Source organism: Esox lucius, chromosome 16 (assembly GCF_011004845.1).
Source record: "Esox lucius isolate fEsoLuc1 chromosome 16, fEsoLuc1.pri, whole genome shotgun sequence".
In the NCBI taxonomy this organism is placed as follows: Eukaryota; Metazoa; Chordata; class Actinopteri; order Esociformes; family Esocidae; genus Esox; species Esox lucius.
In genome coordinates, this window is record NC_047584.1 from 22,291,770 (window position 1) to 22,319,228 (window position 27,459).

General features: G+C 41.0%; 1 protein-coding gene across 3 annotated transcripts; it reads right to left on the reverse strand.

Moving 5' to 3' along the window:
* Positions 1-339: 339 nt before the first annotated feature.
* ccdc141 (coiled-coil domain containing 141) lies at positions 340-26,352 on the reverse strand. 3 transcript variants are annotated; one of them, XM_034286903.1, is made up of 26 exons: positions 25,546-26,352; positions 23,880-23,984; positions 22,212-22,403; positions 21,184-21,292; positions 15,251-15,504; positions 14,234-14,353; positions 13,633-13,839; positions 13,012-13,184; positions 12,572-12,713; positions 12,193-12,312; positions 11,788-11,979; positions 11,383-11,559; positions 10,752-10,931; positions 10,494-10,619; positions 10,031-10,219; positions 8,495-8,656; positions 7,769-7,918; positions 5,008-5,148; positions 4,410-4,607; positions 4,127-4,310; positions 3,875-3,987; positions 3,673-3,801; positions 3,352-3,521; positions 2,925-3,249; positions 1,871-2,778; positions 340-1,011 (listed from the first exon to the last, which is right to left on the reverse strand). In XM_034286903.1, the coding sequence occupies exons 1-26, from the start codon at positions 25,651-25,653 to the stop codon at positions 726-728; spliced, it is 5,160 nt and encodes a 1,719-aa protein (XP_034142794.1). In that variant the 5' UTR covers positions 25,654-26,352; the 3' UTR covers positions 340-725. The 3 variants fall into 3 exon arrangements, with proteins under 3 accessions (XP_034142794.1, XP_010878421.2, XP_010878420.2); XM_010880119.4 differs by having other exon boundaries at positions 10,031-10,216; positions 23,880-24,002; XM_010880118.4 differs by having other exon boundaries at positions 23,880-24,002; positions 25,546-26,351.
* Positions 26,353-27,459: the final 1,107 nt, after the last annotated feature.

Sequence of the window (27,459 nt, forward strand, 5' to 3'; positions counted from 1 at the left end):
ATGTTATGGGTATGCTTTTATTTTCCTGTGAGAAGTTTCTTTTCAAGAAGTGGTGAGTGTTTCTGAATGGTCTAGTAAAGCTGTAAATTCAGTGTCAAGACAGATGCAATGAAACTATATTTTTTATAACATTCTTTCACTTTAGAAATGTTGAATAGGTTTTGTAGATCTTTAGAAGAAACATTCAATTCAAAACCTTTTTAGATAACATTTTAAGTTATTGAAAAGTGAAGAACATACAAGGGGTATAAACACTTTTACTATCTATTGTTATGCTATCATTTTAGACCATTATAGGATTGGCATAATAAAGTATTGAAAACAAAAGAATCTGCTAGATGTGTTTTTAATGCATTTATTAATACACTTATATTCTCTGAATCAATGGAGGCACAGAATCAATGCAGTGAATTTTATTAAAGGTCGAATAGGTAAAATGTGAGTCATATGTTACCATTTAGACTTTAGTTTTGATGTCATAATAGCTGTATGTGATAAAATACTTGCATTCAGAAATGAAAAATGATTCTAATCTACAAATAAAGTAACCCTAGATGTTGTTTTGGTTCTTAAGGTTTAAGAGTATTGATTATTGGGATCAATTTCAGAAGTGACATCCACGCATCCTTACAGATTTCATACATGAAGTTGAGGACAGTGTTTTGCTGGGCAAAGGTGACGTGGAAATGTGTCTGATGAAAAAGTGTAATATAACACATTTTATTTCATTGGAAAAGCAGTAAGTACAGAAGGTACAGGAGAAAACACAGAGTGCCAAAACAAGTGTGCCAGTCCAGCTCGACAAGAGGGCAGTTGTTTTTAGGACTACTGTTACCTGCTTTCACCTTAATGGTTGCGCTAGAGGACAAGGTGCCGCTTGAGTTGATGGCCTGGCACACATACAGGCCAACATCTGCTTCAGTGACCCTCTGTATGAACAATGCATGTTTGCCTTCTTTTTGGGACAGTTTTATGTTCTCACCATTGGTCAGTTTCTCTCCACTCTTGAACCTGAAGCAAGAAGTGAATTATCACACATCACACAATCGCAAGACAGTAAAGACACAAATCACATTCAGAGGGTGAGCTAAAGCACAATCAAACCGAGCAACTAGATTATTCATTTTCAACAAAAATAACTAACAATCAAGCTTTGTATCAACCGTGTGTTTAAAAAAACAACTGAAGTTAAGATTAGTCAAAAAAACACCAAAAAATTTTAGTAACATGAACTGATAAAAATACTTGCTATGATATCCACCAAAAATGATTATTCCTGCTGTTTATGAATCTATCTTATTATTTTCTCTGTGTCATCTGTCCACCCGATTCGTCCATTGTGAATTGATTCATAGAATATTCAGAAATTGGCTTGGAGAATAAGCAATGACCATTAAGGGATCATCATGAAGAATAGAAAAAAAAAGAAGAAATTCTGTTTATCACTTGCACCAATAGTATGTCTGTCTCCCAAATGGCACCCTATTCACTACATGGTGTAGAAGTCTAAGCAGTGCACTTATAGGGGCAAAGCATAGTGGATGTCAAGTCTACACAACCTTACTGAAAACAGTTAAACAGTTACAATGCCTATTATAAAGGGTATGCATACCTATGCAAACAAAGGCTTCACTTTATTTTGAGAAACAATCCAATAACTTTTTCACTTAAATATTGTGGATTATTTGATCTTATCAAAGGTGTAAAACAGGTCTGTCATGTCTAACTGCAGCCTTACATAAACAAAAGCTGCATTTTCAGTAAGGATGTTTAGACTTTATGTAGGTGATTAAACACTATTTCCGGTACTACGTTACCCATATAATAAATACCCATGTGTAACTACCACTATTGCCTATGAGCTACCCACCATGTCAAAGTAGGCTCTGGAAATCCAGCGACTTCCACCTCCAGGGTCACAGGTGACCCCTCCACAACTGTGGAACTAGACAGTAGCTTGGAGAAGTGAGGAGGGCCCTGGCCAGCTTGGGCACTCCCCACAGACCGGCTGGTTACAGGCAGCCTAATCTCTTCTCTGATGGCAGCGGGCTTGCCGAGGTCTGGGTCTTGGCCCTGGTCTGTTCGTGTAACCGCTGTGGTTAGTGGGGTAGCATGCGTGTTAGGAGAGCGTGCCGTAGCGGTAGCAGCGGGTGCAGAGCATCCGGTGACCAGTGGGCTGCTTTGGTCATGCACACACTCCCGCATCTCTGTGAAGGAACTCTCATGCAAGGAACACACATTCTGGTGGCGGTCTTTTAAACCTAGGGGACCGACTATTGGGATATTTGAAAGGTTGGGGTTTGAAAGGTTGTCGAACCCCTTGCTTTTCATAATACTGGAGAGAGTGTTTGCAACCAGACTTGGGGCTGGGACCGTGAGGGGGCTGTGGACGAAGGTTGAGGACTCCGCTCTGAACTTGGTGTTGAGGCCTCCCATGGGAGACGGATCATTTTCAGTTTGCTCATTGATCTTCTGGCTGTTGTTGTTGTCGTTATTGTGTGTGGAGTGAATCTGGTGGCTGTACTGGTTGACATGGATAGTGTGAGACTGGGAGCTGAGACAGAAACCATCCAGGTCCATGTCATGCTCTGATTGGACGATGTTGGACTCTGGTGTTTCGGAAAGTGGCGGGAGGGAGATGTCATCTGGGGACGTGCACTCATATTCATCATTGGACAGGGACTCTTCTGTCATGAGGTTATGTTGCTGAAGGTTCCCCTCCGTCAGACTACCTGTCATCGGCAGCAGGCCTGATGTATCTTGGGAGAGAAACCCACCCTGAAAAGAAAAATAAGATCCTTATTCCTCGGGACAGGAAAAAAAAGAAGCAGTGAATTATGAAAATGTATAATGATAATACATGAAGCAAATGTAGAAATAAAAACCAACAGGGAAAACCAGTTGCCAGTGGACTAAATACCAACCTGCTCAGCATTAGAAGCATGAAACACAGGGAAGTTCCTCTGAGCAGGTCCTTGTCGTTCCTTTTTTTGGAACTCTCTCTGGATATCAGAGAAGCTGGGAGCTGAAGCGAAGGCAGGGGAAGTGGGAATATGAGGTGGAGGAGTGCCCAGGGACTCTATCTCTGCCTGGTGGAATGCATGGATTTTCCTGTTCCTCTCCAGCGGTGCACAGGACAGGCTGAAGGTGTGTGTGGAGTAGAAACACGAGCTCAGCTGTTCTTTTCTCTCCACTGTTGACCTGCTGGTGATGGTTTGCATTTTGCTAGTCTCTGAATAGGCCTGCTGGCTGTGATACCACATTGACAAATAAAAATGTTAATAATATACAAAAGGTACCAGTTGTTTTAAAGATACAGAAGAAACAAAAAATGAAATTAGTTAAAGGTACCTGCTCTCTGACACTTTATGATGTTCTAGGATGAGTTTGTCTGGCTGGCTCTTTGTTTTGCTTTGAGGCTTCTTGCTTCTTGTCTTTTCTAACATTTTGATTGGTACCTCTTTACCGTTTCCTCCTACTGTAAGTTCAGGAGTGTGTCCAGATTCTTTCAGCTCAGATTGCTAAAAAATACATTTCAATATTCAATAAATGAAAGAAACCCACATTTCATTTTACACTATGAACTTAAAACTGACAAAATATCAAAATAATATTCTGGGATTCTGACCAACTGAAGCAAACCAAATAGTATGTTTTTTCCTTGCCACATACCACATCAAGAGACTCATGGAGGTAAGTCTCAGCCTTCTCTGTTTCCTGGTTAGATGTTTGCCGTTGTGGTTCCTCTTGTATGAGATTATCCAGCTCTTTTATTTCAGGCTCCTGCTTCAAAGCTTCAGTCTGAAATCACAACATAATTACATATTACACATTTTCCATTCAAATTGCTCAGAAAAAAAAGCATTTTCCATACCTGTAGTTTAGCCTCCAAATCCATCAGTCCATTACATAGTTCCTTTATGGATTCCACTATTTCATTGTGTTTGGTGACAGTTTTCTCCATATACTTCTTTCCCTCCTCAGCACCTGTAAATTAAAGACTAACAGTCCTCATTTTTGGTCAGAATATGTACAGTCGGTTACGTGGTTATCATTTTCCTTGTCCTTCAAACAGTTGGCTCTAAAGACATGGTGGGGATCTCTTGTGTGTGTTGTGGCTTCTTACCATGCAGGCGCACTGCCAGTTCTGTGATTTGGCTGATCCTCTCCTCTTGTTGGGGCACAGTGGGCCAAACAAACTTCTCAAACTGCTTGTATAAAACAGACACTGCTTCCTTGGTCTTACATTGTGAAGAGTACTTCCCTACTCTCACAATCGTAGCACTTGCTTCATCACACCAAAACTGATACTGAAATGACAATTTAAGTAGATTTGTAAATATATATATATATTAACAGTTATTTATTTCATGAATGATTTGTTCCCTTAAATATCTCTAATCACAAACCTCCTCCATAGCTAGCTGCAGCTTCACGCTCATGTCCAGGTTCTGTCTGTACTCCTCCACAGTCTTGTCAAAGTCTCCCAGCTGTCTCTGCAGTTCATTCACAGAATCCTCTATTTCTCTGGGGCTACTGCCTATGAGATGCTTCTCTGTGCTGGTCGTCACCTTCACAGTAAATGCCTGAATCCGCTTCTGCAATATCTGGATAATGAGAAAAAGAATGAGTTCATATAGAAACAGGCAAACAAAAAATGTATGATCCAGGGTTAAGTTCAATAGCAGTGACTAAGGGAAATATGAAGTAACACAAATTTCTTTGTCCCAAAAGTGTTTCTGTTAGATGCTCCACAGATTATCTACTGACTATCAGTAACATTTTAACTATCTACTAACCCTAACGTTTAGCTTAACCCTAACATAAACCCTAAACCATTACCCTAACCTAACAATAGCAAGAAGTTGCTTATGATCAAAAAGTTTGTTTACGGTTTGCTGATAATATTATCTATAGAACATCTACAGATTTAAATTGGGACTAAATAAAGTTACACAATTAGATTTTTTACAACTATATTGTGGTAGCAAACAGGATTTGTCTGACCTGTAACTTTTCAACATAAATCTCTATCTGCTGGATTTGATTTTTTATTGCTTTCAGGTTCCTTGACTTGTCGTTTTTCTTCATATAATTAAACTTCAAGTTGTTGAATTTCTTCTTGAGGTCCTTGAATGAATCTCTCAGCTGAAATTAAGAAAAACATTATCAACACAATAATTAAATCAAAATAGGACACTGTTTAAGCAATTCAGACATAATTGTCTCATATGTCATAATCATCCTCATCATCATCATTCTGTGTTGACATCTAAATCCAAATTCACTTAAATACAATTACAGAACATTCAAAATGTGATATCGAACAGCATCACTAGACATAAGCGTAGGATTTTGGAGGATGGCTGGCTATTCGGTCTAAAGAGGCTTGGCAAGAAAAAAGAACAGTGTGGCAGGGCAGTGTAGAATTCAGATTCAGTCAGTGGGGGATTCTTCTGGTGAGCTTAATGGCTAAGGCTGGAGACGTGATTTATACTGCAGGTCCATTTCTGTCCTGGCCAACGGGCTTCTGCAATGGTGTAGGGTCTCCAAATCGTCAGCTCGTGTGTCAGACCAGAACAGCTGCAGCCTCCCCCGGCCATCCAGATCCCATTTTGAGAGGCTTGTATAACTATCTCTATCTTACTGGCTTTTTTCCTAGCTGGTATTGGTTTGGGTACATGGGGAGTCTCTGTTTTACTGCCCGCAGAGAGAGAGAGAGGAGGGGGAGGTAGGGGAAAAGAGGGAGGGGAGATGGAGAGAGCAAGAAAGGCAGGGGGGAGACGAGAGATGGGGAGGTGTGGGTTGGGTTGAAGGAGTCAAATCACCCTAAAGGGAAGGGAAAGGACAAAACACAGCATGAAGTTCCAGAAGAAAGGTTGTTTGTTGTCCCAGGTGAGTATATGAGCGGATCAAGTAGCTGGAGTTGGGTATCCCAAAGCAATCGTTGCAACTTTGAACCCACTCATAACATAATAGAAACAAGGAAAATAACAGACATCGAGAACTATATAATACATATCAATACATACTGTAGATATATGATTGGATTGGTTTGCTAAATAGAAATTAGGAGGTCAAATACAGATGTTATTTTTTTAAACAGTCCAATTGATGTTGCTTGAATTCATTTTATCTAAATGTATTTCATAATAATATGCGTTGCTTTAGTTTGCAGTACAGAAGTAGTAGGACTGTTGAGAGCACTAGACCTAGGCTTTGCTGCAGCAAATTGAGGGTAAGGTCTGAGAACATGATCAGATTTAGTGGTCTCCAGCTGATGAACAGCAGCAACTGCCCCTGCTGTTAAAATGCCATCATGTTTACTCATACATATTTATGAAAGGGTGTTGACTACAGTACTGTTGGACAATGTTCTACCCCCACTACCTTTCTACTTTTTGTTGCATTACAAAGTGGAAAGAAAATGTTTTCCAAGTGATCTAAACAAAACACAATGTAACGTCATAGTGGAATTTTGAAGAGATTTATAAAGAAAAATTATGAAATAAAATAAATGAAAGGTGGATTCATCTTCCAATGTATATTGAAAAAAACAGTGAATCATGTTTGCCAGGATTATGCCAACGCTTAAGCCATTCTGTTTCAGTTTTATTATCCCCAAAAACACCTTAGTGCTTGCCAATGACAAGCATACCCAAAATATGATGTAACCACAAACATGACATCACATCTGCCGGATACATTCCTAAAGGATTTTGGTCAATGCTAACTCGATAGCATTATGCAATTCCAGCATATTTTAAGGCCACACAGGCAAACCTCTTGCTCCATCTCATCCCAAATGTGCTTTATTGGATTGACATCTGGGGATTGTGCAGGCAGTTAGAGTAAAGTGAAGTCAATGTCATGTTTGTGGAACCAGTCTGGGATGACGTGCGCTTTGTGACATGGCCCATTATCCTGCTGGAAGTATCCATTTGAAAATGATTAGATAGTGCCCATTAAGGGATGCACATGGTCTGCAACAATGCTGAGGAATGCAGCGGCACTCAAATCATCCCTAATATGTGCCAATAAAACATTCCCCACACCATTACGCCATCACAACCAGCCTGCACTGCTGACACAAGGCAGAATATATCCCTAGATTCTTATGGTTTACGCCATCGAATCCAGAGCCTGAACAAACCATACACATACTGACATCCTTCTCCACTAGATGGTGGTAAAGGATAATCAAATACTGGCTTGGGGCTGAGGTATGTTTGACTAAAAATAGAGCAGACATGAATAGAACAGGAAACGTGTTAACTGATGAAGACGTGTGTGCAACACTTGTGACCAGTGTACCACCTACAGGCCTACAAATGACAAGCCGGTTTTACCATTCTTACGCCCAAGACTGCCCGTATTGACGGCTTGTTTATTTGGTTCGTCATTCCACAGCTGATATGAGAGAGATCTGCTCCCCCTGACAGGAGTGACATGAGACAAATGGCAGGGAGAGGTGGCTGGTGGGGGGAGGGAATGTTTCTTTGAATACAGGCCCTCTTGAGACAAAGATCACAGTCCCAGAGCTTAATTTAGCTAGCTACAGCCGAGTTATGCTGTGCTGCTGGCTAAACAATGGAATGGCCCGGTATTAAAGCCTCAGATAAACTGAGCATATAATGTTGAATAATAGATGAATTGACATAAAGCCTGCATTGTTGATCTCCCTTTAAGTGTGTGTGTGTTGTGTGCGTTCATGGGTTTGTGTGTGTATGTTTGCGTGCACATGCATGCGTGTATAAGGGGGATTCACCTCTGTAATCTCCTCTTTGAAGACACAGTAGTGCACGTTGCTAGTGAGGCTCTCTTCACACCTGTTGGCCTCAGCGGTCCAGTTCACACAGCTTCTCTCCAGTCTCTGTAAACACTCTTGCAGGCGCCACACCGAAAAACCTGAGGCATGCTGGGACGGCAGCAAAGACAAGTTCTAAAGACGCTGACCATGAAATTTAACTAGATCTTTAAGGCAGCATTTCATTTGTATGCACTGAAATTAACTGATTATTAGTATATTAGAGGTGGAAAATGTAAGGAAAAAACAGAATAAATGGCTGGGGAAACATAAAGATTGCAGATAGTTCTATATAGGAGTAATACATTATAACATTTAACAATTCACATCCTGTCATGCTCTGTGGCATCTATAAAAATGCTGAGCAGACTCGGGCGTCCTCCATTTTGGATCAAAATGTTAAGAGGAAAGGATCGAAGTGACTTTTAAAAAAGGGTCATTACTGGTGGACCCCTCTTGCCCCCATCCACAGGTCAAGATGTGTCAAGCACCATCAAAACACCAAATGAGGGAATATCTTTTTGGAAGAATGGTGAGATACTCATAGAATCTATGCTAAGGGGCACTGAAGCAGTTCTATCGGCTCATGGTGGCCCAGCACCTTACCGAGACACTGTAGGTTAGAAAAGAAAAAAAAAAAACTATCCGTGTTGCCATTCATGATGAAGTGTTGCCTTTCAGTCTCACCGAATGTTGCACAGTGTTGCTGATGTCTCCTGCCAGAGAGATGGCCAGCTTGGACAGATGTCTGACGTGGCTCTGTCTGTCTTGGTGTTGGGTCAGCTGGGTCTTAGCCTGACTTGTCTCACTGAACCCAGACACAGGGTCCAACATTAACAGCTTCTCCAGCTAGGAACATAACAGATTCACCAATTAAAATACTTATCTGAATATTTGTCCAATTATATGGCTATAATCACAGTCTATGTGAGATATTTGCATATCACCAGCTGTTCACGATTTGAAATTTACGGACCATCCTATTCTTTTAGTTTTCTATTAGTGTCTCCTGTGGTATCTTGTCTGGGAAACCCTTCTGAGCTTACAAAAGGCTGACTAGTATCTTGTTTTATATCTGGATTCATCTTGTGTAATGAATCAGGCCTTATTTAAAGGGGCCATAAGTAAAATTGTTTCTGCACAGTTAGTACACAAAAAGCATAAATGAGACATTAACAGTAAATGTTTAAAGCTAATTAAAAATATATATATATTGTTTTCTACAAAATGTTTGCGAGGGCCTGAGATATTCCCCATTTAAACTTCCTCGCCGGTCAGTCTGTCAGTTTGCACACAAGCAATACTATCCACCCACCCTAAACCACCCTGGACTAGCTTATAATAGTCCGCTCTTGTTAAGAGGAAGAGGAGACAGTCCAAAACCTTCAGTCTAAAACATCTTTAAATGCTATAGAGCACTGAAGCAGCTGAACTTCTAATTCAAAGGCGAAGGACGGTGCACAATGTCAGCGTCAAATGAAGGAAACCCTGGACTGGTAGGTTTGGAGAAAAAAATGTTTTACTTTTGTAGCATATTTATAGTAAATGTTCATGGGATTTGATTCTCCCTGCAACTTTAGCGGATGGCTGTAGAAAGCAGACCACTGCTTTGTGGGGGTTAAGAGTGTTACGGCGTGATTTGATCTGGCTTCTGACAGTGGTTCTGCAGGGAACATGAAAATGGCTTCTTGTGTGGCTCCTGCAACATTCTGTGACTGCGGTATCTGGATCAGATCTATCCTAGGTAAAATATAACTCAGAAACAGCATATTGATCTGATCCTGGATACAGATTAAAAAGCTGGGTTCTGATCCAAATTACACAATATCAAGATCAGACAATCTCGATTTTCATCAAATCCATATCCATATCCACGATAATTGCAGTCTTTATGTGGCTTTTCAAGCTGAGAAAATCAGCAAAAGGCAGAAAATGTTGATCCTACTGTATGTGGTCTCTCAAACACAGCGAAGGTTTCCGTTTAGCCCATGATATAGTATAATGGTTCTAAAGAGATCACAGCAAAGACAACCCAAGGAAACAGTGGGCAGACAATGGGTATGTTCCAAAGTTCAAGCTATAGTCAATAGATAGGGATCCTATCACCCTATTCACTTCATTTAGTGCACCAAATTGGCCCTGATTAGAAGTAAAGAAATATTCCATGGGGAGAGGGGTTCAATTTGGGGACACAACCTGCACTTTCAGACTACGTGTTGTTACCTCTTCATAGAGCTGGTGGAACTTTACAGCCATGTTGAGGACAGTCTCGTACTCATAGATTTTATCTTTCACTCTCTGATGAAGGTGAAGCATCTCAGTGACTTTCTCGCTCTTTTCTTTGATGGGGATTCCTTTCAATGCCAACAGCTCGGATGTTTTCACCACATATTCTACCTCTGCATTCAACTGCTAGGAGGAAAATACAGTATGCATATTTACTCGCAGGATGTATTGCAATGGACCACATCAAAAATGAGGGGGTTGACACATTTAAAATGTTTTCATTATTCAAGCTATGTTGGGCCAACAAATATGCATACAATAATCACTTACACAGACTTATATAATTCTATTGAAAAGTTATATACATAAAAGCAGTGTGTTGTAATTACGATAATACATAATTATGTGGTCAATTCTTCAACCTAGAGAATTTAGCAGGTTATTTGGGTATGCTTCTTACCAGGAATTCAGGCTTAGCTTGGTTAAAGTTTTCTAGTAGCTTTGACAAAGTCCGAAGGTCACTTCCCAGATCTACTTTGGAGGTCGGAACAAGAACTTCCTCAACACTCTTTAGGTCCTGAACAGTCTGTGAAAATAAGCAAGAGATAAACAAATAAAGATTTTAATAAGTAAAAAGTTTTTCACAGGCTGGTTAATGATATTGCATATGATGATATATTTAGATTGACTTTGTTGTGATTTATTGTTTTTACTATACCTTTTTCAGTTGCTCTTTGAATTTCTTCCACTGTTTCTTGACAGATTTCATTTGACTGACATGGAGCTGCCAGGACGTCCAAAGGTCTGACAAGTCCATCTTCTCCTTGTTAAGTTTCTCTATTGTCTTTTCTACCACAGTGATGGCTGCCCTCACATTCAAATTCAGGTTCTCACTCACCTACCAATTGAAACAAAAAATTAAATGGTATCTGGTTCACTGTCTTGTAAGCATCCTAAAGACCATACCAAAGGGCTCCTGGAAAAAGTTGGAAGTTATTATTCTAAAGGGAAATATTAAAGGGGCACTGTGTACAATCCTGCATCAAAACAATGAAATAAATTGTCTCCACCTCGCCTTCCCTTATCGAACGAGACCGTTATAGTACCAGCTAGCCCAGGGGGGTTTATGGTGGGAAGAATAGTACTGTGAGTGTCTTAAGCAAGTAAAATGAGATGATATGTAATTCCAAAAGACAGACCGATTTAAAAAATAAATTGGTTATTGTTGGACCAAGTGGACTTATTCAGGAGCTTCCCGATAATTCAAGCCCTTGTGAGGATCAAGTTAAGCAGCATGATTGACTAGGATAATAGTTCACAATAACTTAAGGCTTATTGACGTCTCTCACCATGTTTGAGGAATTGATGTAACTGCTTCCCAGATCCTGCATGGTAAGGAAACGTTCCAACATGGACGGCCACTTATCGTCAGTTAACTCCTTGGACGGGACTCCCCTCTCCTCGCCCTCCACCTCTTCTGGCTTTCTGTTATATCTCTCATGTAGGCTCTTCATCTGCTCCGACAACTGAATACGCGCAGGAGTCACATATTTCAGATTACTGCATATTCTGATTGATTCTATTTTACTTTGGTCAACAAAGATTTTTAGTCTAATTGCACTATGTTTGCAATTTATGGAATTATAGGAATTAAATACAAAATAGGGATTAGCAATAAAATACCACTATCTTACATTTTATTTATAAATCATAAACTTCCAAAGATTCATAAAAGGATGTAAGAAGAAAATTACCTCCTCAGCAATTCGCAAGAAGCCCACGTATGATTGGATATTCTCTATGCGAGATTTGATGTTTCTGGTGACTGTCTTCAGCTCCTCTGTTAGCAGTGACGCTTTGTTGGAGAACTCAGTGGCTTCAGGACACTCCAGTGTGTCCAATTCCTTTATAAGTTCTGTCATGGCCTCTGCCTCACTGGCTGTTTCCTGAGAAAAAAATGACTGAGTTCTATGGTTTCAGAGCTATACTTCAGAACGGCAAAAGACTGTTAGGGCTGTCTGAACTCTGTTGAAGTAAACCAAAAGTCATTAACTGAAACGGAATATCCAACCTGGGTATAAGAAATTAATTTAAAAAACAGAGGGGACACATTTGACTAAGGTTGAGTAAATGTACAGGTGATATTCCTTTCTCTCTACCTGTGTCTGTGAGGAGAGTTCCAGGTGTTTGTTGAGCATATCTTCAGACTGGGAGAGAAGACAGCCAAGCTCAGTGTTGCTTGATAGGACGTCATTGCTCCTTTTTATCCAATTCGAGATCTAGGATAAACATACTTGAAGTTAACTTCATATTCGTTCCAATATTCATAAGTGGAAATTCATGGAAGGACATGAACACATAAAAGCACTGGCAGTCAAGCTGTCTCATTACATGTCAAAAAATAGGTCGCAATTGATTTCTAATTATGTGCATTCACATATCCACTGACAGTGAATTTTATGAAACTGTGCATATGGGCCCTGGTCAAAATTAGTGCATTATTATGTGATGCTATTTGGGACTAAGCCTAAGGCATACCTTGTCTATGACGTCTTCACATTGGGACACCAGCTGCAGTCTCTTGGATGCCAGCATTCTGTGGGCTTGGCACTCCCGGCTCAAAGCATCAACCCGGTCTCTGATGTATCCCAGCATTCTTTTCACTCCTTCCACTTGGGTACTAAAAATACAGTAAGTGGCATGTCCGCTGTTAAATATTAACATACAATAATAACAACCACAATCTTGTCCCAATCATCTTTTAATACAAAGGCATACTTTGCACTGCATTACAAATAACAGATCTATTTAACTTCAGATTAAAGTGTTAGCAGTGATATCAGTGCTACTGAAATCCCATTGCTCAAAATACATTGCTACACAAAACAACCAGGTTGTAGTAATACCTGGCCACTGCTGCAGCTTTTACATTTTAAAGGCTAATGTTGAGGGGCTGGTGTGGATGTTATACACCTTACCTCTGTGGGTCGACCTTCTGCAGTATGAGCTGTCCTCTCTGGAGTGGGTAGGTGGCTGACTCTTTGATACTTCGAAGCAATTCCTCATGCTTTTTGGCCAACTCAGGCAACCGTAGTGACTGGGCCTTCAACCCTTTTAGTTTACTTTCAACAGTCCCCATGATTTCAAAAGCCTGACATAAACAGCAATGAGAAGATGTTAAACACATTTCTCTGTAGTTACAAAATCTATGATGCCATAGATGGCACGGTTGTGTTCTTAATATCCACTAGAGGGCAGCTTGTTCAACTCAATATCAAGTCATATTTATAGCATGTTGAGGGATATCATGTTAGCAATACCTGATTTGTTTGCCTTGTCTTAGTTTTACTACACAGATATGTGTACTAAATAAAAACGTTAAAAATCTGGCAGTGTTTTTTTTTGTCAAACCTACAATACGTTATTGGCACAGTTCAGGTGGCACATGAGATGTGCAGTTACAGCAAGTACTGAATACCTTTGACACTACTGCAGTAAAGTGAGGAGAACAAAAATTAACTGCTCGCACCTCCTTGCAAGCTAATCAGCAACTACCTTTGTTTGAACTACGTATTTGTGGTCACAAGATGTTACTATACCTTGTTGGTGCTGCTAAAGAAGGCATTGCTCTCCTGCAGCTGTGCCAGCCGGCCCGTAATGAGGCTCCATAAGTGCTCATGAAGGGCTTTCAACGCTACACTTTTCTCAGAGACATGGACCACTTCAGCCACAGTGCGGCTCTGTAACCCGCCTGCTAGCAGCTCTGAAGCCTGGGCTAGCAGCTTCTCCACCAACGCACTCCAGTCCTGCAGAACAGTACGTAAGCATTCAGGTAAACATTCACACACAGAGCAACAGGAGGTATTAGCTATTAGCGGAATATGTTTAGCTTCATTGTTAGCAGTTGAAAATATCACTTAAGTACTGCATGTATTAAGGATACATTTTGGGACTTTTGCAGTTATCAAAATAATTGTTTAAATCTTTAACACATTTTTGACTGGAGGTTTAATACATTGTTTATATGTGTATAGAATATAGTAGAATTCCTGTCAAACATCAGTTAGCCTTGAAATCCAAAGCTTGAAAGTGAAAACTTTTGCTGACATTCTACATAAATTAGGAACCCTTTTTGTCTTGACAGACAGACAGAAATTGCAGAATGCATTTTTATGTGTGCTCCAATTTAACACATCCTACCTTGGCTTTCTCCTCAAACTCTTTGTATTCCTTAAGGAGCTGCTCATTTTCAGTGAGCGTTGAGCCCAAATGATCTTTCTTAAAGTACATATCAGCATTGTTTTTGAACCAGTGGGTAACCTGAACAAAATACCATATAAAATTAATCAGGACATCAATGCATAACAGACACCTGTAATACATGGCTAATGGTATAACAGATCAGGTAACGTGTTACTGAACATATGTGGATGTTACATACAGCTCCGTAAAAAATTAAGAGACCACTGCACCTTTTTCTTTCCTTTCCAAGAAAATGTTGAGTGAGGAACAGAAGCGTCCAATTTGCAGTGGTCTCTTAATTTTAACCCTTGTGTTCCTCACTCAAAAACATTTCCGACTTTTCTGGAAAGGAAAGAAAAAGGTGCAGTGGTCTCTCTGTTTATGTCAAATCTTTCAAAGGAAGAGTTGATGCTTCATGACTGCCCTGGCTTACATACACAAAGCACGACTAGAGACATCTGTTCAATCAAAGGTGAAATATGGGGTGCTTATCATTGTCCTGTTCAACACACACAAGTGCTGTACAAGTGTTGGGGTGAAAAAAAAATCCTGTTTGGCGTACCCCACCTCCCACTAAGACAACAATTGGGGATTGAGGTTACAGCCTGAGCTCAGCCACTATTTACAGTGACCCATTATTTACAGTGACCAATTAGAATCAAATGCATTTCTCAAGGGCAAATTGACAGATCGATCACCTTGTCAGCTCTAAATTCAAACTAGGGACCTGTTGAACCCAGATACTGTCTCTGTGTAAAATAGGTGCCGGAACAAACTAAGCCAAATCTGCGGGGTCTTGTTCTGCCAGGCTCTGGGTCTAATTAAACACAGGGTGTACCACTAACAACACCACACTTATTATTCATGTTACTATCCAATACGTTCAATGAAAGTAAACATTTGAAAAAATAAATGATCTTAGGTATTGACCGGACAATTAAAAACCTCAGCAATTCCTGACAGTTTGTGACTCACTTCCTGTTTCTGGCGATCCCATTGGTAGATATTGAGGATCATTCCCAGGTCAACGAGTTGCTGCTTCATGTGCTGATCCACCTGTCTCCTCCTGTCCTGCAATATCTCCATAAGACTCTCAACCCGGTCACAGCTGCTGTGGGCCCCCGATAATGCCTTACTCCACTGTAGAGCCTCCTCTGTCTGGAACTCTCTTAGGAAGTCCAGAAGATCGCGACTTTTATTCAGGACCAGCATTGACTTCTCCAGAAGACCTGAGAATTGGGGAGAGAGGTTGGTACGTCCGAGATAATCACTTGATTCCAATTAAAATGTTCTCATTATAAATAAGTTGTTTATGATAACACTTTATTTTTCCAGTACACCTGAGGGACTGAGGAGAGTCAGAACAGGAAAAGATGACAGACTTTGAGCAGCTGCTGGACAAGAAAACAATGTGACAAAGCGTTTTCAACAAAGCCCTCGAGTGGTGCAGTAATCTATGTCACTGCCACACAGTACAGCTGCATGACTGTGGCCAGGAATTTGAATACTGTTTACAGCACCAACAGGGCCAGGGGGTATCCCTCTGAGGGTGCTGGATATTGGCTCAGCGTCGCCCCCATGCACAATGTTTGGATGATAGACAGGGCTGCCTTGCCTCGTTGTGTCCCTGCCCCGAAGTTTTCCTGGCTGTGATGCTCATCAGGTTGCTGCTGGATAACTCCCGTGGCCACTGCCCACAACCCACCTGACTGTCCCAGTCCTGTACACTGGGTTTTGCTGTGGACTTTTTATTTTTAAGGACTCACACACTTGCGTTTATTGACCTGCAAGTCTTCTGATTATGCAAAAACATTGACTTGGCCCATAGGGTTATGTACTCCTATAATCTTCACCCAGCACAGCCAGAAGACTGGCCACCCCTCAGAGTCTGGTTCTGCTCTATGTTTCTTTACTAATTTTCTTACTAATGGGAGTTTTTCCTAGCCACTGGGCATAAACGGTTGTTGCTTGCTCTTTGGGGTGGTAGGCTGGGTGTCTGTAAAAGCACTTTGTGACAACTGCTGCTGTAAAAATGGCTTTATAAAATACATTTGATTGATTGAATGTAGTTGTGTTCCAGCAACTTTGGTAGGGCGCCTGAAGCTCAATTGTGGTTGGCCAAGATATTTGCTAAGTGTGCCGGCTTATGCTTATATTATATGCTTATATTGCTTTTATTATATTGTATACAGTATATACAAAAATACAAAAAAGATGACCCCCACAATGTAACAATGTGCCAGGGCAGTCCACAGATATAAATGACCTTCATGATTCTGCAAATGAAAACCGATCTTCCTTTCCATTTTTTATTATTCTTGAATGGAACCAATCATAGATGTCTAGGTAGATTTTCCAATTGGTGTACCTTTTCTCTTGCTTAAACAGCTGGAACGTTATTAAGGAGGGCGGTCACGTGTTGCCAGTGGCGTTTTTAAATGTAAAGAATTAGTGAGGCACAAACCATTTCAAAATATAGGATACATACCAGTACAACTACAAAACTCCCTCTTGCTACTGATGTGTTTATTTAACACATCAACAAACAGCGTGGCTCCACAAAACACTTAACGACAGAGCTTGCTTCTACCAGGTGTTGTAGTACACATACTGGAGAGAGAGAGAGAGAGACTTCTTGTGTAATTGCTCTCCTTCTCTCTCACACACATGTAAAATTACCACTGTCACATTTACAAACCTAAATTAGGAATGCAACCAAGCACAGAACAAATGTGCCTACAGGGCCATACGCGAACAGCAATGAGCTCAACACCACTGAAGGCCACAACGAAGCGGAAAGACTACTTTTTAAGGATATAGATCCATTCTATGACAACAACCCTAATAGATAAGCATGGACACACTGACACTCTTCACCATCTATATCAATCGATCCAGCACAAAAATATGACCAATGCACGGACCAGCACCACAAAGGCAGGATGATAAAATATGCTTTCACTCACCAAGGATGAGGGCTTACTTGAAGAGAAAGGTGGCACCGCGGTTCTTCCACTGGGCAAACGTTTCGATTACATTGGGAATTAAGTCATGCAGCTGCTGAATCAGCTAGCTTTCGATAGAAAACATGACCAATGCGTTGAGTCGCGGCTGTCCCATGGTATTGCGAGTGAAGGTATTCACCCTCTTCAAGGTGGATGTTCCTCTTTGACTCAGATGTCGTCATAGGTGTTGTTATAATAATTTTCAGCAGAGTCACGGTCTCAGCAAAAGCAAAGCCTGCTCTAGGTTGTTCTCAAGAATGGATCTTAACAGAGACAGGCCCGTTTTACCAGTGTAAAAGCTCAGTGTGGCAGTACAGAGTGGTCAGCACAGACTTCAACTTTGCCTCGTTTCCTAGAGGCCATAGCTTCACCGCACAGTCAAGCTCACATGTATGATCAGGACAAATTGTGGGAAGAGCGAGCTGTCAACCAGCTTGGCAGCGATCAGGTGGTCACTTTGTGAAAACCTCTGCTCCACCTGGGAGACGACTGTGTCGCATGCCTCCTTCATCTCTTCGGTCTGGCTACTCTTCGGTCTGGCTCGTCCCATCGTGAACAGTGGCAGACCATTTATCAGTTTGCTTCCGCATATTCTGGACATTCTCTTTGAAAAGGCTGAGCGCACTGCTAATCCCAGATGCATCGAAGCTCCGTTTTTGCTGAGTGAAACATCAACTTCTGGCATGAGGAAGAAAAAAAATTCCAGCAGCTGCAGAAAGGCTCGTTTTTTTTGACAGGCCGTAAACCTAACTTATGGTGGACTCATTCCATATCCTGGTTGTGTGCATATGTCCTCCATTCACAAGAGCAGCGCAGAGCGGTTTTCCCAAACTGCATTGACAGTTCTATTTTTAAAGTTCCATGTACAGCGGGTAGCCTTGGAATGCGTCTCCGTGTTGCCTCAGCAAGTGCCGCAACTCGTTTTGGAGTGCCAGAGAAAAAGGTGTCAAAAGCAGTTACATCTGCAAAAAACACCTTCAGGAAGCTCATCCTTGCTGAACAAAGTTGCTGCAAGGTCAGGTTCAGCTGGTGAGCATAGCAGTGAACAAACAGAGTGCCTTCTTCTGTATGCGAACCGTTAGACACCTTTTCTTCAAAAACCACTCCACGCCGCGGTTATTTTACCAGCAGTTTGAGTGATGACAATATCCCGTGGCTGATGGGCACCAAGTCGCTTTACTTAAAGTTTCTCCTCCAAATTAATGGTTTGAAACTGGTGCTTGAGTACCATACCATACCATACCATCTTCTTCCGCTTATCCGGGCCGGGTCGCGGGGGCAGCAGTCTAAGCAGGGATGCCCAGACTTCCCTCTCCCCAGACACTTCCTCTAGCTCTTCCGGGGGGACACCGAGGCGTTCCCAGGCCAGCCGGGAGACATAGTCCCTCCAGCGTGTCCTAGGTCTTCCCCGGGGTCTCCTCCCGGTGGGACGGGACCGGAACACCTTCCCAGGAAGGCGTTCCGGAGGCATCCGAAAAAGAACACCATACCCACAGGTGCTTGAGTATGAAATCCAATTCATAAATTTCCTCATGTTATCTGGTGTTTGTGAAGCTAAAAAGCTAGCTAAGACAATCTACCCTCCTCGACTAATGTTGGCGCCAGACAGCCAATCAGGTCTGAATTAGGAAATGACACTGTAGTGGGGCTACCGCCTGTCAGCCCCACTTGGCATCAAATTTGTGTGATCTACATTGATCACACTAACATTCTGAGCATGTGAAATAATACAATGTACATTGTATTGTGAGAGAAGGGCTAGCCCCACATTCACGCTTAGCCTATGGCCTACTACTGCGAACTCGAATCGGCAGAACGCAGTCTGAAGCAGCAAGACAGGGACCTATGAACATGAAATAAAATCCTAACAAAAATGATATGCAATTTAGGAAGATGCTATATTCATAGATAATAAATTATAGGAAGTAATCTCCCAGAAATAAAAATAAAATAACTTTGTTGCAGTTCTTTCTGTTGACAACAGGTGGGCCTATGCCCCACCATTTGGCAATAATATGTCAATTACTGCCAAACGTGTTTCCCAATACGCACATGATAAGACTGAGAATTTCACAAGCCAAATAAATAAGCACATGCTGTGATTTATAAGACATTCAGTTATAATTTCAAAATACAATTCTAAAGATTGCGAGGGGTCTGTAAAAAAACATTGAGACGCCCCACCTCCATAGGCCTTAAGCTTGACACCTTTGCTCTAAGACTTGTCAAATCCCCTAAACACATTTTTCTATATGCGGCTGTACTGCTCGTTAGATGTATTGTATATATGCACCTCTCTTCATAACACTGCATGTTAGGTGTATTGCATATACGCACCGCTCTTCATAACACTGTCTGTTAGGTGTATTGCATATACAGTGGTTATAAAAAGTCTACACACCCCTGTTAAAATGCCAGGTTCTTGTGATGTAAAAGAATGAGACAAAGATAAATCATGTCAGAACAATTCAATTGAAAAACCATGTTTGAGGGGATTTTTTTTTTTTTAAAAGTAAAAAATTCACAATGACCTGGTTGTATAAGTGTGCACACCCTTAAACTAATACTTTGTTGAAGCACCTTTTGATTTTATTACAGCACTCAGTCTTTTTGGGTAGGAGTCTATTAGCATGGCACATCTTGACATGGCAATATTTGCCCACTCTACTTTGCAAAAGCACTCTAAATCTGTGCACAGCCCTCTTCAGATCACCCCACAGATGTTCAATTGGATTCATGTCTGGGCTCTGGCTGGGCCATTCCAAAACGTTGATCTGCTTCTGGTGAAGCAATGCTTTTGTGGATTTGGATGTGTGCTTTGGGTCGTTGTCGTGCTGAAAGGTGAACTTGATCTTCAGCTTTCTAATGGACGTCTGAAGGTTGTGTGCCAAAATTGCCTGGTATTTGGAACTGTTCATAATTCCCTCCACCCTGACTAAGGCCCTGGTTCCAGCTGAAGAAAAACAGCCCCAAAGCATGATGCTGCCACCACCATGCTTCACTGTGGGTATGGTGTTCTCTGGATGATGTGCAGTGCTCTTGTTTTTGCGCCAAACATACCTTTTGGAATTATAGGCAAAAAGTTCAACCTTGGTATCATCAGACCATAACACATTTTCCCATGTGCTTTTGGGGGACTTGATGTTTGTTTTTGCAAACTTCAGCCGGGCTTGGATGAATACGGGAGATTGTTGTCACATGTAGCACACAGCCAGTACTTGCCAAAAATTCCTGCAGTTCCTTTAATGTTGCTGTAGGCCTCTTGGAAGCCTCCCTGACCAGTTTTCTTCTTGTCTTTTCAACAATATTGGAGGGACATCCAGTTCTAGGTAATGTCTCTGTTGGGCCATATTTTCCCCACTTGATGATGACTGTCTTCACTGTATTCCATGGTACATCTAATGCTTTGGACATTCTTTTGTACTCTTTTCCTGACTGATATCTTTCAACAATGAGATCCCTCTGATGCTTTGGAAGCTCTCTGCGGACCATGGCATTTACTCTGAGATGCAACTAAGAAAATGTCAGGAAAGTCCTACTAGAATAGCTGAACTTTATTTGAGATTAATCAGAGTCACTTTAAATGATGGCAAGTATGTAATGACTTCTATTTAACATGGGTTTGAATGTGATTGGTTAATTCTAAACACAGTCACGTCCCCAGTAATAAGAGGGCGTGCTATTGAAAGGTTTTTATTTTTCATTTCCCCCCCTCAAAGATTTCAGTTTGTTTTTCAATTGAATTGTTCACATTATAGGTCACAATAAAAGTGGAAAAAGTTCTGACATGATTTATCTTTGTCTCATTCTTTTGCATTTTAACAGGGGTGTGTAGACTTTTTATATCCACTGTACACACCTCTCTTCATAACACTGCGTATTAGGTGTACTGCATATACGCACCTCTCTTCATAACACTGTGTTTCATCAGCAGCTCCTTCAGACCCTCAGCGTCTGCCAGCTCCTGTCCTCTGCTCTGGAACTCTTCTGCCTCATCTATTCTGATAGCAAACTGAAGGAGGTGTAGGGAGACATGTTGACTGAGTCTGTATCATTAGACAGACATATAATTCTGCCTAACATGGTATTTGGCTTCACAACTTTATTCATGGAGATATCCAAACACTGAATACATTCACCTTAGATTTTATGTAGACATTAACTCATGAAGGCAGCACTGTTTTGTCAGTGATAAAGCATGTCAAAGAGCAGAGAGTACGTACGAACGTATTTGCTATTTTTTCGAGAAGTCACACCTAGAGTGAGGATATCCAGGGCAAGCGCAGAATGGCAGTGACGCCATTACGTTTCCAGTCTTCTGCTGCTAGTATCAAGTTCAAAGTGGGTATATCTTTTTCAAGAAACAATTATATTTCTAATTTTCAACACTTGATATGTTGTCTTTGTGCAATTTTCTCTTGAATATAGAGTTTCAATGATTTGCACATCACTGCATTCTGTTTTTATTTAGGTTTTACACAGCGTCCCAATTCTTTTGGAAACAGGGTTGTAATCATCGGTTTTTCATCGGACCATCAGTAGTAGATTTCATTTGGATTATCATGTGGCTGTTGTTCACTTAAACAACACAGACACAAATGCTAACAAATCCGACAAAACAATTTGCTGTTGTCTTTTATGTCAATCACACTGCAAAAGAGGAAACATGAATAGGTTGTGCATGACCTTAATAACCATGTATGCTGTATAAATAACCAGTGTTATATTTCCTCCTACATATCTTGTGAAACACATCTCTGTCAATAAACAGATCTGATCTGTACTGTATGGGTCTATGCTTGTTATGTCAAGCTACGGTATTACAGCCTCTATTGCATTGAGATCTGAGTGTGTATATACAGGTGTGTAGGCTTTATTTAAACCTCTATAACGTTATTCTTGTTGCTATAACGTCCTTCTGTTACTCCTACCTCCAGGGCCCTGTCAAAGAACTCAGAAGACAGACGTAGCAGAGACTGACGTTTCTCCAGCAGTAAGATCAGGGTCCTCCAGGCGTCGCTCAGTGAGTCAGCCATGGCCTCATATACCTCCCCTTCATCCTCCTTGTCCTCTGCTGTCCTGTCTGCCTCCTTCAGGAGGGCGCCCACGCCTGCTTCCTGTTTCTGACAGGGAGAGACAGAAACAGACTCTGGTTTAAAAAGCATTCATCGGGGCACCTGAATGGTGCAGTAGTAAAGGTAATCTCCGATGACTGTTAAAAACATTAGGTACACAATGTTTTGAACTTTCATGTAAATAGGCTTTGTAAATAAACCAATGAATTGATGTTTTGTTGAACTGAATTATTGCACTGTAGGCTTAGGCTACTATTTAGATTTTTTATGATATTTTCAAAGCCTTGCTTGTGATTAGTCATGGGGAGCTAAATTAAAAGCAGTGTATAAACCAAGACCACGATTCATCCTTATATACTGTACATCTGTTTGAGATTTGTTTTGTGGGAAAACATCTCTTGAATTAAGCGGGATGTTTAAAGGCCTACATTTGAGGTTACCCTGTCTTACTGGAAATTACTGGGGATGTTCGATGGTTAAAATAATTCCCAAATGTCTATTTTAGAAACTTTATGGTACATGACAGAGCACAATATGTCTACTTGTGCATAATAACAATAAGGATATTAATCTCCTCAATTTGGGAGCACATCTCTCTGTGAGAGAAGCTTGTCAGCTTATTTTTATATAATGTTATTGACTGTATTTAATAGTGTTTTGTGCAAGCTGGCATCCAATAGGACAGTTTATTAGAGAGGTGTATTTTGCCAGTAAAGCTAGAATCTGAACGTCAGAAGAAGCTAAACATGTTTTGAATGGGAAAAATCTACCATCAATTATTTCCATATTGAGCTATGCCAATAATGTAAATAATAAGTAAGATGGAACGTGCTCTACTTAGCATAACTAAAAAACCTGCCCATTGGTGGAAAATACATGAATCGTCTAAATCTAAATTGCCTTTGTACCTATAGGCTATAACAAGACTGGGGGAAACTGAATGAAAATAATTTAAATCAACTTTGAGACTGAAGGCTGCCATGCAACATCATCCTACAAGGCTGAGAAAATAAAAGTCACTGTTCGTAGTGTGCTCTTTGAGAGAAGAAAAGCATTGATTTTGGAAAGAATTGTGCTCAAAGGTTAGGACGGAAAGTCTTCAGTCCCAGTGTAATTAATGTCACTACAAGTGACAGATAAGAAGCAGTAGGCCTATATAAGATTTCTGAATACTCTTAGATTAATGTGAACCCTTCTTTAAGTATGGACAACCCTGAATTTATTGTGAATTGTATTGTGTAATTACTATTTACAGTTAACTAGGTAGGCCTACTGTACATCATCCTCCCCACGAAAATAAACTGGAAATGCATCCAGGTTAGGCCTACTCTGCGTGTTAGGAATATGGGTAGAACACATTTGACAACTTAATGCACACTGTACAAAGTGAATTTGGGCAAATACGTACGTACAAATAACTTTTTAAACCATAAAATGGGTAAAAAAATACCCTAAATATTAAAGCGGAATCATGTCTTCTCAACTTTCAATATGTGGTGACGTGGACTGGAATGAGTTTATTACCTTGAGTTTGACCAGGAGCTGCTCGTGTTCTTCCAATAGTTTGCTGGTTTCCTCCTGGTTGTTGCCGATCTCCATCAGGTTTGGATTGGCTTCAGTCAACTGCAACTGCACCAGCGCCCCACACTGTGAAAAACATACGCATGCAAGCACTCTGCATGTGTCCTGTGTCCTCCCTTATTCTCAATATTATTACCCTACTTTAGGAGTAAATGGCCTGTCAGTATATAAGGCTCCCTACATTTTTTGGACCAATGCACCTTTTTCTTTCCAAAAAAGTTGAAAAGGAAAGTTTTGAGTGAGGAACAGAAGCATTTGTAGTGGTCTCTTAATTTTAACCCTTCTGTTCTTCACTCAAAACCTTCCTTTTCGACTTTTTTGGAAAGAAAAAGGTGCAGTGGTCTCTTAATTTGTGTTGTATTATTTTATGTTCAATACATATTAAATAAACTCAAGTTAACCAGCAGGATAAAGGGGTCTGTTTGTGTTTCCCTGCCAGTGCAACTTGTTGTTTACATTGCGAGCAGGGCAAGTTGGTGTAACATTTTGCCTGTTAACACAAACATAATCCCCCTGTGAATAACAGTGTGTAAACACACAGTGGACAGAGATCTAACATCTTTATTTTCTGTGTAATGAACTGAGCCATATTGAAAACATATTGATATGAGCCAAGTCAAATGTACATGCTATTACTATTTAAAAATATTCATGAAATATACAGAAATCTAGAAATACATCGGGTTAGGGCTAATTTAAAAAGGCCTCACAATGCACAGGAAAGACGTTACCTTCCAGCTTTGTAGTACGAATTAATATGATCTCCTCTTGTGTTTCTTTACATCTAAAATCTATTATTTCATCCCCATGCATATCATATATTTTAAAGGTGTATTTGAAATACAATCTTTTGAATGGAAAGCTGTTCAATACCAAGCGTCCATTGTCTTATCAGAAGTGTGGAGAAGCACTGAATGGCTGCCTGCATGTTAAGGTGTACATGGTGCCAGTACGGAAGGCATTGAGATACGAATCCTGGTTACACTGGGAACTGTGCCTGTGAGCCTAATGGACAAAGAAAGAAAGCTATTGACATCCCCTGACACTAGCTGAACAAAGTGGCCTGGGAGCCTGTGACATCAACGTTTCTCTGGTTGCCTCAAAAATGTCTCGTTCCCTACTGCACTACTTTTGATAGAGACCCCGGGTCACAAGTTGTGCACTAGTAAGTAAATAGGGTGCCATGTGGGATAAATGCTCTATTAGCAGCACCTCTTTGGAAAGAAAGAGATCAATGGATGCAGATCGCTGATCAATGTGATGTCAGTGTTGATCAGATTCAGACAAATCATTAATCCAGCCAAACACTGAGTTGCCCAACATTGTTTTTATATCAGCGTAACACTATGGACAATGTTGGACAATCTTTCTGTTAAAACTGGTTGGATATAGTTATCTGCTCTATCATTCAAAAAGTTATTCTGTATTTCTAATATAATCTTATACCAAACAAGCATTAATGACCAAAATATTTCAGAGAGGCAGTAAAACAATACTAGGCACAAAGAACAGTTTACCTGAGATATCAACAAACTGAAGATGGGCTTATCATATACCAAAATATGTTCAACCCAAAACCCAAAGACACAATATTTTAGATGGTTGGTACCTTGAGCACAGTGACAATAATCTGAGAGTCCCCAGCCTGAACCGCGATGGTGCTGATTGTTGTTGTGGTAGCAGCATGTTGACCTCTAGTGTTACCTTCGTTGGACATAATTCCTGCCGTCCAAACTTCTTAAAGTACAGATTTGCTTCAGAGCCCCTACAGTCCCCCTCTCTTCTCCCCTGGATCCTGAAAGTCCTTGTCTGCCTCCAATTTCCCCACTTCAGTGTGTCTGGGGGGGCTTGAAAACTCAGTAACAGTCCTTCAATGTTTCTGTTGTGACCAGGCAAAACCAGCTGTATAGAGTTCCATTGTTCACCTTGTTCAACAGGCGGTATGTATCCAGTTCTGTCTGATGGTGTCGTATGTTTCCAAGGCAGTGTCCTGTCCCCCCTTCTGATCCCTCCGGTCCCACAGCCGAGCCACAGCACAGTCGCGAACGTCTATGGACAAACTGACGCTCAACAGACAGGAGACAAGAGTCGACAGGGCAGAACACGGCTGGTGGCCAGCGTGTAAAAATAGAAATATCCACTGGTATTATCACACTGCTGTGCTGGGAGACATTTTACACACTAGTTTGGCAGCTCCACTCTGGTCTATCTACATAACCCTCCCCTCTCCATCTGCCTGTCTTTCTCCTAGTCCCACTTGGACACTTTTTTCTTCCTCTTTCCCACACAGGCCACCTAGCACCAATCCATCCATGGAATATCTGTAGGCTTATCTATTTTCCAATTGAAGGGGATAGTCATTATGGTTGAACAGATTTTTATCTGGCTCCTCTGGGTCTGTGAATAAGTTTCCCCTGGTGCACCCTCAAGAGCCACGAGCCATGCACACTAAGTATCTTATTTAGAGAGACAGGTCCTCTCACTCTCACTGGCCAATTGACTGGCTGCTTGAGTGGCTGACTGGTTTGCTGACTGGCTGGCTAGCTACCCTGTTTAAGCACGGAAAACAGCATAGTTCAATCATTAAGTCATTCAAAAAGCCCCATTTAGCCGCCATCTCTCAGTGCAGTTTCAAGGGAAAACAGGGAGTTATTTTAAATTATTTTTGGTTCATTTACATTTTGACATTCCCTTTGTAGAACAAGCCTGTTTGCCAGAAAGTTTGAGAGAGTTAGTATTGTCTTCATGAGAATCAGCTCTTTATTCCCTTACTACAGCACAATGGAAGGAAAACAGATAACAAAAAGGGAGAGAGCAAAAGGGAGAGAGAGAGGGAGGGAGGGAGAGAGAGGGAGGGGGAGCAGACAGAATGAGAAGACTTCATGCTGACACATCATGGAAACAGCAGGTGAACACAAACAGAGCTCCGCTTCCTGCTGGATCAAACTTATTTCAGTTTCTTTGAGTCCTGAAGTTTAGTGATATATACATATACTAACCGTAGATCAGGAATCTGTGTTAAACACAGTGTGTATTTCCCTGAAATGATTTAAGAAGAACTTTGTTGATCAAGTGCCCCAGGATACTCATCTAGGTCACTTCCTTGCAAAGTCTGTTACCTAAACATGACATGATTAACCAGCACTACTGGCGCATTATGTAAGTTTCTGCTCGGATGTGAAACCTCACTAAACCTTAGCACTAGGACAATAGAACATTATTTAATCTCTTTGGCAAGAAACAAAACATCACCAGTGTCTGCTAGGTACAGTTCAAATATGCATTGGGCCACAATTGTGAGTTTTTCCATAAGAGCGGCATTGTGGTGGTCTTAGTTAGAGGGAATGCCAAAGTTTAAGGACTGAGAAGTAATTGTCTTGTGGATAATACTGCGGAGGAGGTGAATAATAAAACTGGGTTTCATACTGCGAAGAAATGCTAGAGAACAGAACCCCTGTTTGGTGTTCACAATGTGGCGTGTCACTGTGAGTATGCTACTAAGTGCCTAACAGTGTAGTGACTG